At 33.5% G+C, this 12660-nt stretch overlaps 1 protein-coding gene and 1 pseudogene across 1 annotated transcript; both read left to right on the forward strand.

The window, feature by feature from the left end:
* Positions 1-253: 253 nt before the first annotated feature.
* On the forward strand, positions 254-2699 carry LOC148193191 (U-box domain-containing protein 19 pseudogene; annotated as a pseudogene).
* An 8377-nt stretch (positions 2700-11076) lies between these two features.
* On the forward strand, positions 11077-12324 carry LOC148193192 (bidirectional sugar transporter SWEET5-like). Its single transcript, XM_088098622.1, has 6 exons — positions 11077-11119; positions 11289-11325; positions 11407-11623; positions 11706-11867; positions 12011-12130; positions 12214-12324. The coding sequence occupies exons 1-6, from the start codon at positions 11077-11079 to the stop codon at positions 12322-12324; spliced, it is 690 nt and encodes a 229-aa protein (XP_087954748.1).
* Positions 12325-12660: the final 336 nt, after the last annotated feature.

The following is a 12660-nucleotide window of genomic DNA, read 5'->3' on the forward strand; positions in this document are numbered from 1 at the left end:
TTAGTGGGACCCACCACCCATCACTTCAAACTCACTACCAAATCTAAATACACTTACCCATTTGTTACTTTACCTTCACATTTCCAAGTTAAAAAAAAAAAATCAGTAATCTTACACTTCCACGTGTCCCAATTCCAATTAATAAAACGAATCTTCGTTCTTCCCTCCCAGTCCCAGACAAGTCTCACAATCCCTTCTTTGTTAGATACAACCACGTGTCCAGAAGATTCTCCATTCAGCACAACACAATCTCCTCCTCTTATAATAACTGCTTGCGCCAACTACCTACACCTGTGCCCATTCATTTCCAAATCCACATATCACAAACTTCCTTCTCTTCTCTTCTTTCATTCCTTCCAACCATCCAATGACTCCAAGGGATCGCCGCATCTTATCATTCCCGGCGGTTCACCCTTGCGGCGACATATCTCCGCCCACACTTCTCGCCTCTCTAATCACTCTCTCCCAGTCCGTATGCAACTTTCAACCCGAATTGTTCCCTACTCAACGTCGCAACGCACGAGAAACGATACGCCAAATCGGTATACTCTTAGTTCTCCTTCAAGAAATTCGAGACCGCGGTTTATCAATCCCTCACTCCACCATCCTCTGCCTCGCAGAACTCCACTTCGCCTTGCAAAAAATCAACTTCTTGATGCAAGATTGCACGCTCCAAGGCGCGCGCCTTTTAATGCTTTCCAAATCGCAACACGTCGCATCCCAGTTCCGCTGCCTCATTCTCGCCGTCGCCACCTCCCTCGACGTTTTGCCTCTTCAAGAGTTCGACGTGTGCGCTGAAGTCAGGGAATTGGCGGAGTTAGTAACGAGGCAAGCGCGGAAAGCCAAGTTCGAAGTGGACCCCAGCGACGCGCGAGCGTGCAAAACTCTCCACAATGTTCTTCGGCTGTTCGCGAGGGGAACGGAACCTGACCTCAGCTCCATGCAGGGAATCATCGACTACCTCCAAATTAGAACATGGATGGATTGCAATAAAGAGATTATTTTCCTAGAAGAAGAAATCAGCTTAGAGTGTCGCGATCGAGACGAGCGAGAGGTTCCGTTGCTCAGTAGCTTGGTAGGGTTCTTAAGTTACTGCAGAGGTGTCATTTTCGAAACTACGGAAGACATTAATCAATCTGAAGGAAGATGCAGTACCGAGATGACTCCGTTAACGTTAACATTATTAACGTCCGTTAATCCAGAAGATTTCCGCTGCCCGATTTCCCTCGAGTTGATGACGGATCCGGTGACGGTGTCAACGGGTCAAACCTACGACCGAGCCTCCATTCAGAAATGGCTCAAAGCTGGGAACACCACGTGTCCCAAAACAGGGGAGAAGCTAACCAACACAGAGTTGGTTCCGAACACAACTCTCAAGAGGCTCATCCAACAGTTCTGCTCCGACAACGGCATTTCACTCAACCGCCCATCTAACCGTAACCGCAACATCGTCGCAGGTAGTCCGGCGGCGGCGCACGCCGTGCAATTCTTGGCGTGGTTCCTTACGCGGAGGCTGGCGTTCGGAACGCATGAACAGCAGCAGAAGGCCGCTTACGAGATTCGCGTGCTTGCTAGAACCAGCATTTTCAATAGGTCTTGTTTGATTGAAGTGGGAGCAGTGCCTCCTCTACTAGAACTTTTAGCATCTGCGTCTAACGATAAACCCACTCAAGAGAACGCAATCTCCGCTCTATTGAAGCTCTCTAAACATCCGAATGGACCTAAAAATATCATAACCAGTGGGGGCCTAAACGTAATTCTCTCCGTGCTGAAGAACGGAGTTAGCCTCGAAATTCGTCAAGTAGCTGCTGCCATCATGTTTTATCTCTCTTCGGTGAAAGAGTACCGGAAAATAATAGGTGAGAACCCCGAGGTGATTCCGGCTTTAGTGGAGTTAGTTAAAGAAGGAACAACCTGCGGGAGAAAGAACGCCGTGGTTGCCATTTTCGGGTTGCTTTTGCTTCCTAGGAATCACCAAAGGGTGGTCGCGGCTGGAGCAGTTCCTGCGCTGCTTGACATTTTGGCTTCTTCAGATAAGGAGGAGCTTGTGACTGAAGCATTGGCGGTTCTTGCAGCGCTGGCTGAGAATGCTGACGGGGCGCGTGCGATATTGGAAGGTTCGGCGTTGGGGTTAATTACGGGAATGCTGCGATCTGTGACGTCAAACGTGGGGAAAGAGCACTCTGCTTCGATTTTGTTGTCGCTTTGCGTGAATATTGGGGCGGAGGTGGTGGCTGTTCTGGCGAAGGACCCTTCGGTGATGCCATCGCTTTATTCGCTTGTGACGGGTGGGAGTAGTCAGGGCGCAAAGAAAGCGCGGTTCCTGATTAAAGTTATACAGGACTTCCACGAGACTAGAACTTCTGGACTCAAGGGTTCCTCTCCTCCGCAGGAACGATCGCTTCACGTTTGGTGATCATTATTCTGATTCACGAGTTGCAAACTTCAATGGAACCAACCCCTTCTCCCTCTGTGAATACGCGTAAGCCTTTTTTCTGTAAATACTAAATACTGTAACATGTTACATTGGTTTTTGTCAGATTTTACATTTGTGAAATTAGCTCCATGCTCTTTTTTATGGCCCGTGAGCTAATTTCAATAAGCGAGCTTTTTGCTTAGCTCATATGAAAACTCGAATTTTTTTGTATATCTCTGGTTACGAATTGAAGTGTTGTGAAATTAGATGAGGAAGTTTTATCTCTGGATTTCTTCATTAAATTCTTTCTGTTTCTCCGACTCTGGTCTCTCTGTGGAGACATTCAAAGCTGTGAATCATTCACCAATCATAGAACGAGCGCATAGAGGTTCGAATGAATGAAAAGGGCAAATCAATTTGATATTTCAGTATCTACCTTTGCTAAAACGCACTTATAAAAACAACACATTTCTTTTATACAACATAAATATAAAATATTTTACAATCTTCCTCAATTAAGTATTGATGCATTATTTCAAAATGCAAGATATTTGGATATAATTGGACCACAAGGTTTCATGGTGAAGAAGAAGGAAAGAATGTTGAGAAAGAATTCTCCACTGTTGAACAACTACTAAACTCATTTACCATTGAATAAATATCTTTTTAGAATTAAATATGTATTTAGTTTTTGAATTTAAACGAGAAATTGAAATTGTTTCTTTTAAAAATTTGAACCAATTTCATTTCTTTACAATATTAATGTATGAGTTATATCATCGTGAGCCAAACGAAATTATGTATTTAGAAATAACAAACAATGTTGAACGATAATTATCCTAGATACGTGACACTCATTTCTTTCTCAACTTCACCGTTCCCTCCCCACCCTTACCCTTTGATGAAGTTATACATACACCATTTTGTAAATGCTTTTTTCCCCTTTGCCTCTCTCCGTTCCTTTTTCTACCTTCTAGATTTTGCAATTTTAGTTTCACTAAAGACGTTTAAGTCAAAAGGGTCATAAGAACTTGTTACTATAGACTTGTAGCCGGCCGATCGAATATGGTGGTGTATTGGCTTGAAAGGACCGAGCGGTCCACGTGCATGAAAGAGTCTCACAGTCACTTGGTCCCGACAACAGTTAAACAGAGTTAAAGTGCAATCAAGGCAGCAACAACTACGGATAAGTGGTTAAGGTTTGCATTAATGACCATTAAGTGGTAAATTAATTTGTCAGATTCTTATAAACTCTATAAATAGAAGTTTAATGTGAAGGTAAACTGACTTTTCATCATTGAATTACTTTAGACCTACAAAGAAAAATTCTGACTCGGACGTCAGAGTGTATTCTCCAGGGCACCTCCCATACACCGATTGGTCACACAAAGCAAAGAGTTGAGCGAACGTTCAACACAGAAAGGAGTAGCACACAAGCGTCGTCCTCGTCCCATTAAAGCATAAACATAACTCTATTTTGATTATTTAAAAATAAAATAAAATATTTTTTAAAAAATTAAAACACAATTGAAACTTAAAGAAAAAAAATGAATAATTAAACCTTTAAACATTAAGATTTTATTTTGGTTGGGATGATAAATGTTCACATTGATACTTAACATGTGAACATTTTAACAAAAATAAAAAAACATAATAACATTTTTAATAAAATAAATTGTTAAATAATTATTTTGTTTAAAGAAAAGTGTTATTCTTCTTTGGAATTTCTATTTACTTTAGATTATTGTGTCTTATATCTGTAAAGGTTGATATCATGTCTTGTTGCATGGTGATCAAGATTTCATGTCATTATTTTTACACGGTAAGTAGAGGTGTCAAATGAGCCCCTTTAATAAGATTTGGCCCTAGCCCATGTGGGTTGGGGCCAAAAAAGCCCACAGGGCCAAAAAAAACTCTTTATTAAAAAAGCCCACAGGGCTAAAAGTCCCTAAAGCCCTATAGGCCAGGGCCAGCCCATGGGCTTTCCTTTTTACAAAATTTAATGTCCAGAAACATAATATTATCATACAAGTAATCACAAATCATGTGTATTTTTTATCCAGCTTTCATTTTATCTTTGTTAGTAATAACTTATAACTATAATTGATTCATGTGTAATTATATTTTTTACCAATAAAATTAATTTTCTACTTCATAACTGTTTCTATATTAATTAGTTTAATAATAATGCTTTTATACAATTATTCCTTAATTTCCAAATTTTGTTTTGATAATTTTTTCATCTTAATTTTGGTTTGTAAATTTGACGGTTCAGAGATATCCACATAAAATAGGTTTAAAAGTTAAAAATTTGATTTAATTTGTAAAATTTTGATGGACTAACAAATTTATTTATAGATGATAATCTATTTTGTCACTAGGTTAAATCAATATCATTCGATTAAGATTTGTGATAAAAATTACATTATTTTTAATTGGTGTGAACATGTTAAAATTTTGACTTAATAACTTTTTAACTTTTTTAATTTTCCAAATTTAATAAAATTAATATTTATTATTTACAAAGCTATATAATTCTTTTAAAAAAAAATTTATGAAACGTATAATGTAGTCATTTACATCAATTTATATATTTTTATGTCTTTTTCATATATTTTATATTATATTAATTTGTCTTTTTTATTAGTTTCTTGTTAAGAGACATTGATGTAATTTATTTATTATTATAATTATTATAATTTTTATTTATTTTATATGTTAATAATTAAATACAATAATAATTTTAATTTTAGTATTATAAATTATAACATTATATTTATTTAAAAATATTGTATCTATTATTTAATTATTTTTTATTACAATCGACTCAATTATGATAAATAATTCAATAAAAACGATCTTTGTTGGATAAAGATAAGTGATTTTAAAATATTAATTTAATCTAAAAGGTTAGAAAAAAAAATCTGATTTTATAACCACTAGGATTACATCTAGATCTTGTATACTAACATATATGATATTTATAAGAATTTTGTCTAACAAGGATTTTCACTAAAAAGTTAGTTCTTTTATTACGTGAAATTAATTTTAAACTTTACAAAGTTTTGTGGTTTAATTTTTTAATGTATATATCTATACAAAACATTCAACAAAAGAATTTTATATGTTAAACTATAAAAAATAAAAATTTTACACCGATATTAAAAATTCATCCAATCAGTAGATTTGAATTTAAAATCTATCCATAATTAATATTTCAAATATTTATATAAATATCAGAATTCGATTATTGAAAAATCGAATTTTCAACTGTGTTACTTTTATAATTTCTGTTTTGAAACTTTTTTCATTTTCTTTTAAATAAAAATAATAATAATAATTTTTTTTAACTTTTCAAAATAATAAAATTATATATTTAAAATGTACTTATAATTAAAAAATTATTTTAAATAAGTTTTTATAAAATCAATATTTATACATTTATATTTAATTAAAAAAATATTAAATATCATGTAAATTTTGAAAATTATTGAACTTGTAAAGTAAATAAAAGAAATAACTAAAAAAACATTAAAAGTGAATTAATTTAGTTTGGGGGCTAGCCCCATCCTAACCCTACCCCAGCCCACTTTATGTGGGGCTTTAGGGGTTGGGGCTTTTAAAAAGCCCCCTATTAAGTGGGCTAGAAAATTGGGGCTTGATTTTGGAAGGGGTTAGGGTCAACCCATGGGCTAGGGGCTCAAATGACACCTCTAACGGTAAGATTAAGTCAATCTTAGTAAATCGATTTTATTACGGTATAAAAAGGATTTAAAAAACAATGTCAAGTTAATTCAATGTATAAAACAATGGCAGAGTGACCAATTCATTAGTTTGATGTATTTTATTAAGGAATTTATTGAATAAAATAAATAATGAAAATTTACAATTATCAATTCAAATATTTTTTTATTCTCCATCACGAAGATAAATGGGAAGCCGAGTTTGCTTAAATAAAAGAAATATTTTTCAAATATAAAATTTTACATAATAATAATAATAGTGACAATTATTTTGTAAATACTAAAATGTAAATTAATATTTTATTTTATTTTAGGTGGAACAAATATATTATAAGCACAACACATATTTTACACGTTATGCATTTTCTAACTGAAAATTCTAGTTTTACATGACACGTTTTTAATGATGTTTCCGATGTCTTTCTATATATATGAATGATTGGTAAAATATGTCAAATATTCTATTAAAGGATATTAGGTAATCAAATATTATTTTACTTATAATTTAAATATTATTATAATTTGTGCAGATTTGTGCACTTGTCATTTCTTTAATAGATGAAGAATCATAGGATCCTTGAATGTATATATATGGTACTCTACTCTTTGAAATAATATATCAGAATTTTTTAAACCTTTTATTATGGTATCAAGAGCCCAACACTGATATCTTCTACAATATAGGAATCAGTGCTTTTTTTATTGAATATTTCTGATGGCTTCTTCCGATGACAATCAATCCGAGAAACATGATTCTGAAACTTCCGCTGCTTCCAAGAGTTATATTTCTACTGCTGTCGAATTTGTGACCAAGTCAGGTATATCTAACTCTGGCCTTAATCTTTCTGTTGTTACTAAGGGTAGTGATTGGATAATTGATTCGGGTGCTACTAATCATATGACTTGTGATCCTTATATATTTACTAATTTTTCCTCTAATTGTTCCAAAACTGTTATTATTAATGTCAATGGAGTCTCATCTCCTTATTAACTCCTGATGTTTTATTTGTTCTTACATTAAACTGTAATCTTATCTCCGTTAGCAAGTTAACCAAATCACATTCTTGTGTTGACTTATTTTACCCAATCCATTGTCTTTTTCAGAACATCCATTCCAAGGAGAAGATTGCTAGTGGTAGAGAGAGTGAATGACTGTATTATCTTGAAAATGTCTCACAATCAAACCATAAAAGAGGGTTGGCTTGTCTTGTGAACGATCACATACAAGCTAAAAACAAAAAAGAAATTTGGTTGTGGCATAGATGGTTGTAGCATAGACGGTTGGCTCAATCTTCTCCATAGGTTTAGCTTGACTCTTCAGAGGTACCTTCTGATCCTATCTCTGATAATACTAATTTTGATGAAATTGATCATGGAATTGATTCTTGTTTGCGTGAGACCACCAACCAAACACTGAGTCTACTACTGTTCAATATATTTTTCCACCCCATTCTAACTGTGGTCAACCTCCAGTTAAATATGAACCAGACCTCCAACCCAAAGTTAAATATCCCATTAGTAAATATGTGTCATCTCACAGGTTATCTCAGTCATATGCATAATTTGTATCTCAATTATCTTCAATTTCCATTCCTAGTAATGTACATGAAGCTTTGGCAGATCCTAGATGGACTGAAGCAATGGTTGACGAGATGACAGCTTTAGAAAAAAACAACACTTGGGATCTTGTGTCCTTACCAAGAGGGAAGAAAACTGTGAGCTACAAATGGGTCTTTACAATTAAGCATAAAGGTGATGAAACTATTGAGAGGTATAAAGTACGACTTGTGGCTAAAGGTTACACTCAGTCTTATGATGTAGATTACCAAGAGACGTTCACACCGGTAGCCAAGCTCAATACTGTGAGAATACTTTTGTCGCTAGCTGCAAACCAAGATTGGCCTCTTCTACAATTTGATGTGAAAAATGCTTTCCTACACGGAGAAATTTCAGAAGAAATTTATATGGATTCTCCACCAGGCATGACTGATTCAATTGGAATGAAGGTTTTCAAATTAAAGAAGGCTCTATGTAGATTAAAACAATCCCCAAGAGCATGGTTTAGAAGGCATACCAAGTCTATGGAGACTTTTGGCTATAGAGCAAGTAACTCTGATCACACCTTATTTTTTAAGAGAGGAAAAGGAAAAATTACAGCTTTGATTATATATGTAGATGACATGATTGTTACAGGAAATGACCAAGATGAGATTTCTAGTTTACAACAATACCTTGCATCTGAATTTGAGATGAAACAACTTGGAAACCTCAAATATTTTTTGGGTATTGAAGTAGCTAGATCAAAACATGGTATTTTTCTATGCCAAAGAAAATATACTATTGATTTACTATCGAAAATTGGGCTGCTTGGGAGTAAACCAGCTGATACACCAATTGAGCAAAATCATAAACTCTTTCAATGTCAAATTCAGCAAGCATAGACAGAGGAAGATACCGAAGGCTGGTAGGAAAATTAATTTATTTGTGTCATACACGTCTAGATATCACCTATGCAGTGAATGTTGTTAGTCAATTTATGCATGACCCACGAAAGCTTCATATGGATGTTGTTGAAAGGATTTTGAGATATTTGAAGTTCGCTCCTGGAAAATGAATTTTGTTCTCAAATCATGAAAACTTAAAGGTAGAAGGGTACAATGATGCAGATTGGGCAGGTTCAAAAGATGGTAGAAGATCTACCTCTGGATACTTTACTTTTGTAGGAGGGAATCTTGTAACTTTGAGGAGTAAAAAACAATCTATAGTACCAAGATCTAGTATTGAAGCAGAATTCAGAGGCATGATACTAGGTGTATGTGAACTTTTGTGGATTAAAAATGTGCTATCAGATTTGGGCTTTAAACAAAATGAAGCTATGATTTTGTACTGTGACAATACTTCGGCTATAGCAATTGCTCACAATCTTGTGCAACATTATAGAACAAAGCATGTGGAGATTAATAGACATTTCATCAAAGAGAAGCTTGAAGCTGAAATAATTTTGTTTCCTTTTGTAAGATCAGAATTGTAGTTGGCTGATGTTCTCACCAAAGGAGTGTCAAGAAGATTGTTTAATGAGTCTTTATTCAAGTTGGAAATGTGTGATATCCATGCACCAACTTGAGTGGGGTGTTAAGATAGACAAAATATTCTATTAAAGGATATTATTAGACAATCAAATATTATTTTAGTTATAATTTAGATATTATTATAATTTGTGCAGATTTGTGCACCTTGTCATTCCTTTAATAGATGAAGAATTATAGGATCCTTGAGTCTATATATATGGTACTCTACTCTTTGAAATAATACATCAGAATTATTCTTTAAACCTTTTATTAGTGATGACTTTTTTTTTTTTACCGACCATGATCCCAATTGTTATTAAGAGTGAAAACAAAAGTCGAGAGAGATTAATGTTGATCTATTTTCATGACTTACCCTCTGTTCGTTTGAGCGGATTTCCCTGTAGATGGGATTTAAGAAGATGGAAATGCGGGATTTTTTTTGTTCGCTTGAAAAGAAATGAGGGTGATACTGGGGATGGAAATGCGGGATTGTTTACCAACTCCCATCTCTCATGTTAGGAGAGATTTGAAGGGATTTGGTCTAATTTTATTATATTACCCTTATGGCTTTAATAATAATAATAATAATAAAATAATTATTATAATAATAATAATAAAATAATAATAATTATAATAATAATAATAATAAATAGTAATAATAATAATACATTTTTTCATATTAAAAATTAATTTTTATTTTTTTCTTTTCTTATAATAATTTTTAGAATTATATATAATATTAATAATTATAATTTTATATTATTTTTACTATTAAATATATTTTAATAATCTTCAATTTTTATTAATTAAAATCTTTAATTTTTACTAATTATAATATTAATAATTATCATTTTATATTACTTTAATAATTAGGGGTATTTTGGTAATCTTTCATTTCTATTCATTAAACAATTTGTTTTATTTATAACATCAATCAAATCCTACACTGATTCTCATAAACTTTACTTCCAAATCCACTCTCAATTATCTCCAAATCCATTCAAACAAACAACAAAAAATTCACCTTCAAATCCTCTCAAATCCATCCACTCACTCTCCCCCAAATCCTCTCCTCCAAGTGAACACACCCTTAGTGTCCATATATAAGACTAAAATCCGTACATTCATATTTTAAACAAAAGTCTTCTTGTAAATTCATATTTTAAAAGAAAGAAAACTTATTAAAGGAAATTCAATTATATTAATTATGACAATTGATGTAAGTACGATTATTAATATTTATATTAACTTAGATTATAATTGTAGTTGTCAAGTACATTGTTGAATTTAATGTTACGACATTTGATTAGGGTTCCCATTTATTTTAAATATGAGTAAATGTTACAGTCACTGTTACAGTTATAATATGTATATATATAATAACAGTGATATACATAGCATAACCAGGCAGATCTGTGAGGTAAATTTGTGATGTGTATGGTCATATTTGAGGTGATTGTGTGAGGGTTATAAGTAATCTGACTTACCGTAAAAAGAAAGTCGTTCCTATTTTTTTTACTGTACAAATCCTATCATTCATTTAGAAATACAAATGTAAAACAAACTTTATCCGTAGAAATTCTCTAACTTCCTTTTTTAATGTTTGTGGTAAAATGCTGACAGTTAGTTAGTTGAAGAGAGAGTTCCATATAAAGAGTACATGTTTGTCGCTCGAACGCAAGTTGATAAATCAACACTTCAAACCTAGTTTCTTGGGTTCTGATAACTTATATATGGCCACAATTGTTACCTAAAAAAATGACAACAATTTCCATTCAATAAATCGGATTACTTTACTTTCGTAGTTTATTCTTCACCGTGATTAGTTTATTCTTTCCATATTGTAGCCATGGTTAACTCCGAAGCAGTAAGAACTGCAGTTGGAATAATTGGTTTGTTCTCCAAAATCTTACAATTTCATGTTTTTTTTAGTTTGTTTTCCTTTCCCATGAGCAGGTACTTTCTAAATGTTTTTCAAGTGGTCGTTTCATCTGATATAATTACGAAAAACAGAAAAAAGGACATAAAAAGTAACTAATATGGTTATTATTTGTTGCACAGGAAATGTCATTTCTTTTGGTTTATTCATGTCGCCAGTGTAATCTCTCTTTCTATATCCATTCTCAATTGATAATGATGGTGTGGGCATAACAACTGATATTGGAACTGTAATTTGCAGACCTACATTTATTTCGATATTTAAGGCAAAATCAGTACAAAATTTTAGGTCAGATCCATACATGGCAACCATATTGAACTGTGGTGTGTGGGCATTCTATGGACTGCCCTTCGTAACAAAAGATAACACTCTTGTCATCACAATTAATGGATTTGGCTTCTTCCTTGAAATCTTCTACGCTCTCGTCTTCTTTATTTACTCAACCTGGAGCAAGAGGGTGAGCAAAAAATACCAACTTTAAAAATGTAATAATATATTCTTAAGTCCCTAATTAATGGATGTTTTCTAAACAATTTCAGAGGAAGATCTTGCTCATCTTCCTTGGTGAAATCATCTTCCTTGCGTTACTGGTGTTTTTGGTGATGACCTTTGTTCACACCCCCAGCCGAAGAAAGGTGATTGTTGGACCTATCTGCATATTCTTCAACGTCCTTATGTATTTTGCACCCTTGACTGTAATGGTACGTACGTGTAATCATAACTCTGCAAATTTATTTCTTTTCTTAAATATTTATGCATATCTATCATAGTGGTTTGGTTTGGTTATCATCTATTTTTGGTTTCATTTGAAAACCAAAAAAATTAAAAAAAAAAAAATGAGCAGAGACAAGTGCTTCGAACCAAGAGCGTGAAATACATGCCTTTCTTACTTTCATTCGCCAACTTCGCCAATGGAATTGTGTGGACAACCTATGCCTTGCTTAAGTGGGATCCATTCATCGTGGTAATTATTATTTTTATGATTCCGTAATGAAAAAGGAAAAGGGTGAGAACTTGAAAAAACTAACTAAAGTTTTTAAATGGCAGATTCCAAATGGTTTGGGAACACTTTCTGGGCTGTTACAGCTCATCCTCTACGTTGTTTTTTATCGAACAACCAACTGGGATGAAGACGACGAACCCGCTAACATCATATGATTTGTGCTTGGAAACTCACAGAAGATACAAAGTCAAGGGACAAAAAGAATAAGAGTTTGTTTCAACATAAAGTTGGAAGTCTTTTTCAGAGCTTCTGACCGTATTTCTGTTTAAGAAAAAGGAAAAAAAAGTTGTGTTTTTATAACCAAGTTCCCAACAAAACTCCTGGCTCGTATTGAAACATGCATTAATCAATGGTTGTAGTTTTTGAATAACAGCATTGATGTCTGGTAAAGAGCAATGTTGTTGGCTTTAAAGATGTATATGCTCATCTGAGCTCATGGGAATATTTTTTTGGCATGAATAATAGCGGGTGACAGCTGAGAAATTTCAAAC

This window comes from Vigna umbellata, chromosome 9 (genome assembly GCF_029865625.1).
Source record: "Vigna umbellata cultivar VRB3 chromosome 9, Vumbellata_1.0, whole genome shotgun sequence".
Lineage (NCBI taxonomy): Eukaryota > Viridiplantae > Streptophyta > Magnoliopsida > Fabales > Fabaceae > Vigna > Vigna umbellata.